The sequence below is a fragment of the Diplotaxodon limnothrissa genome, linkage group LG3, assembly GCF_057381915.1.
Source record: "Diplotaxodon limnothrissa isolate DT_005_m linkage group LG3, D_limnothrissa_male_GT1.1, whole genome shotgun sequence".
Lineage (NCBI taxonomy): Eukaryota > Metazoa > Chordata > Actinopteri > Cichliformes > Cichlidae > Diplotaxodon > Diplotaxodon limnothrissa.
Window position 1 is genome coordinate 27,161,313 of NC_140598.1, and position 6,760 is coordinate 27,168,072.

The window sequence follows — 6,760 nt, forward strand, 5'->3', positions numbered from 1 at the left end:
ATTTATGAATGTCCTCACATTATAAAACACACATCTACTCCCAAAACACACACAGACACAAAACACTAAAAACCGAGTGAAGGAAACACAGCGGTACCTCTACTTTGTATTTTGACAGCATGGTACATGACACGTGTGATGATGTCATCTTCTCCAGCTTGTTGATCTGCTGAAATTTTCCAAAATGAAAAATAATTCAAATTAAATATCTAAACAGAGATTACATTTAATCAAGTCATTACTGTGGTCATCATGAATGTGAACTTTATTCTACTAAACAAACTCAGACATGAAAGATCAGGAAGTCTGAGTCTCACCTTCAGGTTTCCTGTGAACACATCGTCTCACCAGCAGAACCAGTAACACCAGTAGAACCACAACACACACTGATACAACAAATGAAAACACAGAGAGAACAGGAGGAGAGAGTGATGGAGGAAAAATGATGGAGGTGGAACCAGGAGGACAGGTGGATGTAGGTGGAGGTGTGGATGTAGGTGGAGGTGTGGTGGTGTGTTCCCCTATAATAAAGCAAACACAGTCATTAAGTTGTCGTCACATTGTGAATGTTGAAAGCTGCAGAAACACAGACAGGTGAGTGTGTCACCTGTGACAGTGATCCAGCTGGATGGAGACTCTCCATGACCGCTGATGTCACACTTGTAGAGGCCTTCATCAGACCTGGAAACATGCTGGATGGTCATGTGACCTGTAGGCTGCTTCCTGATGAGGGAGCCATCTTTACAGAAAGCAGCTGGGAGGTTGGAGGGAGTGGTCTTTGTTTTACAGAGCAGAGTGACGTCATCTCCCTCCATCACAGGGAGGACAGGACTCTGCAGGATCACTGATCCACCTCAACACAGAGACAAACTACAGCATTTCATCCATTTACACACAGCTTCATCAACACTAACTCCACACACTCAGCTTACCAGTGACTGTCAGGTTAACCATGTTACTGATGGGACCCTCTCTGGACTCACACCAGTAAACTCCACTGTCCACTTGATATGTGTTACTGATGTTACAGGAAGAACCAGCTGGTTTTCCCCACCCATCTCCACACTGAGTCCTCTGTCGTGTGCTTGTGTTTCTCCTCAGAGTCCATCCAGCAGAGCTGTCGTCCTCCTCACAGCTCAGAGACACAAAGGCTCCTTTAAAGAACTGAGATCTGCTGGGACTCACAGTCAGACGAGCTGTGAGGGTTAAAATAAAAAAAACTGATGATCTGTTTGCTGTTGCAAATTTTGGAATTATTGCTTCATTTCAACAGTTTTTTATTCAAAATCCATTGTGAAACATGAACCCCATCAGGTCATATCAGTGAGCATTTCTCAGGTTTAAACTGTGACAGAAGAAGGTTACTGACCTTGGTTTGTTGTGCAGCTCAGCAGTGAGATCAGAACTAAAGAGAAATGACACTCAGGTTGATTTGAGGTGAACATAAAGAACAACTCCACACAAACAGCAAAGCTATATGTGGAAGGAAATGACTACAATTTGCTACAATAGGTGACACGGGGGAGCCTATTGTCACCTATTGTAGCCAACCTTTACATGGAGGAAGTGGAAAGGAAGGCTCTTGGCTCTTTCAAAGGAAGAGTACCCAGCCACTGGTACAGATATGTGGACGACACCTGGGTCAAAATCAAGACACAAGAAGTGGAATCCTTCACTGCGCACATTAACGCTGTGGATAAAAATATCAAGTTCACCAGGGAAGACACAAAGGACAACTGTTTGCCTTTCCTGGACTGCGCCGTGCACATTGAAGAGAACGGCAAACTCAACATCGAAATTTACCGGAAGCCCACACACACAGACCAGTACCTCCTGTTCGACTCCCATCACCCTCTGGAACACAAACTTGGAGTAATTAGGACCCTACACCACCGGGCAGAACATGTTCCCTCTAAGCCTGAAGGAAAAAAGAAGGAACACACACATGTAAAGGAAGCACTCAAAACGTGCGGCTATCCTAAATGGGCGTTCTTAAAGTCAGCAAAGAGGCACAGAAAAGAAGACCAGACACCAGCGAAGGAGGATAAGAAGGACAGACGCAACAACGTTGTCATCCCCTATGTAGCCGGTGTATCAGAAAAACTCAGGAGAGTTTTCTCCAAGCATGACATCCCAGACCTCTCTGCATTGAATCATATCTGTTATTAATCTCTGTCTCTCTTCCACAACATGTCTTTATCCTGTTTTCAGGGCGCGCTCTGTAGTTTTATTAGATCGAACTTCTACTTTTAATACGGTTGACCATAACATTCTCCTTACAAGGGTAGAAAATGTTGTTGTGCTTAAACCTAGTGTATGGCTCTCATGGAATTACATTTTTAAAATATGGCGTTCATGGCTCTCTCAGCCAAAAAAGGTACCCGACCCCTGTCTTAGAGTGATCATAATGATTACAGTCATGTGCACTGAATACACTGTGATTACATCGAAAATATCCACTACTTATAATGACACAGCAAGGTCGTGTCCACTGTGCAGCTGTGTTGATATAATGAGTGAATGATTTGATCTTTTCACTGCCTGCTGTGTTTCATCGACTCCTGAGCAAAGATAAAGAGTCAGTTCAGACCTGCAGTTGGTCCTCGTGGTGTTTTGAACTTGAATTCAGCCTGATTTGTTTTTCATGTCTTCTCCTCCATCATCAGTTATCAGGAGAGCAGACAGTCAAAGTACAAGAATTCAAACAAACACAGAGATTCTACTTACAGAGCAGACACAGCACAGATGTTTCCTTCATCGTCCTTCTCACTCATTTGAGCTTTTTTTCATTTCTGTCACTGACACCAAGTAAAGCCCGCCCTCTTCCCCTGAGCACCAGCTTTCTATAGATTCAAATACAGAGGTGGGATACTACTTTTCATCGTGTAAATATTATTATTTTATGTATGTTATTAACAGATTAATTTTAAGATGTAACTTGTCTGTGAAGGTTCAGGGGTCCTTTTGTCCCTCTGTGGGGGGACCCTCTAGGTTTAAATCTGGGACTCCAGATTCTCCATTCTCGTATTCTCAAAATGAAGAGAATGAGCAGTCTTTTTAGCCCAACGAATCAGCAGCCTTGGAATAAACGATTTTAGATTTGATGTTCTTAATAGGTTTTGAAGAGTGTTTACGTTTTTGGTATTAACCATCTCAGGAGGAACATGAAAAAAGAAATCATTTTCACTCCCTACCAGGAGTTGCTTGGTGAAGGAAGAGTGTCGGTGGCATGAGTGCTGCATTCTCTGGGAGAGGGAATTGAACTGTGCCTCCAGTGTGCAGAACAACAGCACCGAAGCTGAGGTGTGAATGCCTGCAGACACCTTGATACCGAAAAAGCTTTATTTATTTATCCAAAATAATAATTATTATTTGTTAACTGACGAGTTTCAAGGGGTTTTTTTGACCACAGAATGCAGGTTATGTTACAGCAAATTTATTACTCTTACTTTCCATTGTTTTTTTTCGAAGTGCATTATTTGAATTATTTAAAATGACAGAAAAACTTTCCCTTTCTGAGAGATGTCCAGTTTGATATCCTGAACTTTTCTAAGCAGCTTACCACCTCTGCTGAAAAACATCTGATTAGAAAGGACCAGTGGGTGTTTCTGAGAAAATGGAAGTCAGACGACCACAAAGGTGCCATCTTCTTTTAATGCAGACTGAGACGCTTCACCACAGAGCACAAAGCAAACTTTTTCTCACAACATGAACACTTCTGTTAGCCAAACCAGGACACACTGTGGTGAGAGGTCTCATCACAGTAAAACTACAGTTAACTAGTGTCAACAACAGGAAGTTGTTTTTGTGGTTTCAGAAGTGAAAGTAATGTATTGTATCATAGTAGATTAAGCCTGGTCAGTTTTTCTCCTTAGACACCTTGTACTGACAATGAAGTCTTCATGTGAACAACTTGTTTACATTTTAAATCCTAATCAACTCTGTTGAGGGATTTAATGCTCAGTAATGGCACTGCCAAATGTCACAACACAAGGTCCAAAGTGTTCCAGAGGCTGAAACTACACCATTGTGGTGGACCACTGGAGGGCTCCACTCACACCCAGTTTCTCAGGAAGTATTGTTGCTGTGTTTTGGAGGGAAAGTGTTCAGTTCTGTGGTGATGAGGAATAAACGAGCAGTGTTTATCGAGAGCTCTCGTGTCGTCTGTGTTTACCTCCACATTGGTGACCCCTGACTCGAACATGCTGCAGTCCAATGGTGGCGCCGACTCCGCTCTGGATGCATCAGCAGCCGCCAGCCCTCTGTCTCCAGCTACAGCTATGTTTGCTGTGGTGCTTGAGCTGCCGGACTTTTGGCTTCACGATCCCCCGTCGTGGTTCGTACACGTGGAGGCCCAGTTCGCCCTTCGTGGCATCTCGGCTGACGACACGAAATATCACCATGTGGAGGCTTCTCTCGACCCTCTAGCCACCCGTCGTGCGTTGACTCTCCTCCAGGACCCACCCACCCGAGAGAAGTACGCCGCCCTTAAGGAGCTGCTTCTTCGGCGCTATGCCCTCACCGACGCAGAGCGAGCCGAGAAGCTCCTCTCCCTCTCAGGCCTGGGTGGTGGTACGGCTCTCGAACTGATGGAGCACATGCTATCCTTTCTCGGACCGGACGACGGGGGATTCCTCTTCACCCACATTTTCCTCAGACAGCTGCCGGTGGCCGTGAGAGCCGGCCTCGCCAACTCTCCGCTTCTGGGCACGAAGGATTATCGCTCCCTGGCTGAGGACGCGGATCGTATTCTCCTGGCTACCCGCACTTCCCACGATCACGACCTAGTTCCAGCCTCGCCGGCGGTGCCTTACACTTCCCCGCTGACCTGCCACGACGTACCCGATCCTTCGCTGATGGCAAAGATCGCGGCACAGCGACACCACGGACGGGACCTCTGTTTCTACCATCAGCGTTTTGGCGCCGGAGCGCGCCGCTGCCTGCCGCCATGCGCTTTTCTGACCCTGGGACATGGACCCCGCCAGCGCGCTGTAGCGGCCGCGACCGCTGGCGACAAAGAAAAACTGCTCTTCATAGAAGACTCGCGCTCTGGGAGACGTTTCCTGGTTGACTCCGGCTCCCAGAAGAGCCTCCTTCCCCCGTCCGGAGCCGACAGTTTAGCAGCGGGCTGCGGACCGCAGCTTATTGCGGCTAATGGCTCTCCCATCACAACGTTTGGGGAAAGGTTCGTGACTGTTTGTTTTCATGGTCGGGATTTCCAATGGACCTTTGTTGTTGCCGCTAGCTCTGTACCTATTTTGGGCGCTGATTTTCTTTGTGCCCACGGACTGCTGGTCGATGTCGCTAACAGACGCTTAATCGTGCCATCGAGCCCCTGAATCGTGCTAATTTAGTGACTTCAGGGAATGTTTTTCAGCGTTTGCTCTTGGAGTTCCCTTCACTGACTGTTCCTAATTTATCGAATACGGCAACGAAGCACGGGGTTGAACATTATATTCCGACAGTCGGTCCCCAGTGTTCGCATGCGCGTGCCGCCTCGACCCCGCGAAACTCTCCGTCGCTCGGGAAGAGTTTGCCGCAATGGAGCGCCTCGGCATAGTGCGGCGCTCGAATAGTGCCTGGGCTTCTCCGCTACACATGGTGCCCAAGTCAGACGGTCGGTGGCGCCCGTGTGGGGATTTTCGCCGTTTGAATAATGTCACGGAGAATGACTGTTACCCCACTCCCCACATCCAGGATTTTTCCGCCCACCTCGCCGGCACCTCGATTTTTTCTAAAATTGACTTGGTGCGGGGGTATCACCAGGTTCCCGTGTGCGCCGAAGACGTCCCCAAAACTGCCGTTATTACCCCTTTCGGCCTGTTTGAATTTTTGCGCATGCCGTTCGGCCTGAAAGGCGCCGCCCAGACTTTTCAGCGGCTGATGGACTCTGTTTTGCGCGGGCTGCCTTTCGTCTTCGTGTACCTTGACGATATATTGGTGGCCAGCTGCTCTGAGAGTCAGCACGCGTCCCATCTGCATCAGGTTTTCCAGCACTTGGCGGCACACGGCCTGATCGTCAACCCCTCCAAGTGCCAGTTCGGCTTGCCGGTTCTGGATTTCTTGGGCCACCGCATTTCCGCCGACGGTGTGGTTCCGTTGCCAGACAAGGTCCGGGCCGTTTCGGCTTTTCCGCGTCCTGCGTCCGTTAAAGCGCTGCAGGAGTTCTTGGGGATGGTCAATTTCTACAACCGCTTTCTCCCCAGAGCTGCGCACCTGCTGCAGCCTCTCTATGCTGCCTTGAAGGGTAAAACAGCTAAGGACCCGATTGATTGGCTCCCTGAACGCATCCAGGCATTTTCTGGGGACAAGACCGCGCTGGCAAACGCCGCCCTGCTGGCCCATCCGTTTCCGTCGGCGGAGATTGCGTTGACCTCCGACGCGTCGGACGTGGCAGTGGGCGCAGTGTTAGAACAGCGGGTCTCCGGTGTCTGGACACCGCTCGCTTTTTTTAGTCGCACGCTTAGAGACAGTGAGCGCAAATATAGAGTTTTTGACAGGGAGTTGCTGGCCCTACACCTCGCCACGCGGCATTTTCGTTTTTTTCTCGAGGGTCGGAACTTCACCGCGTACGTCGATCATAAACCTTTGACATTCGCGATGTCCAAGGTCTCTGATCCCTGGAGCGGGCGCCAGCAGCGCCAGTTGGCAGCCATTTCCGAGTTCACGACTGACATTCAGCACGTGGCTGGTAAGTCCAACTGCGTGGCTGACTGTCTATCTTGCGTGCTGGTTTCTCCTGTTTATGTTGGCATAGACT

At 48.4% G+C, this 6,760-nt stretch overlaps 1 protein-coding gene across 1 annotated transcript; it reads right to left on the reverse strand.

Annotated features, from left to right (window-relative positions):
* Positions 1-297: 297 nt before the first annotated feature.
* LOC146635153 (Fc receptor-like protein 5) lies at positions 298-2,758 on the reverse strand. Its single transcript, XM_085350506.1, has 5 exons — positions 2,728-2,758; positions 1,370-1,405; positions 933-1,196; positions 608-853; positions 298-521 (listed from the first exon to the last, which is right to left on the reverse strand). The coding sequence occupies exons 1-5, from the start codon at positions 2,756-2,758 to the stop codon at positions 298-300; spliced, it is 801 nt and encodes a 266-aa protein (XP_085206632.1).
* Positions 2,759-6,760: the final 4,002 nt, after the last annotated feature.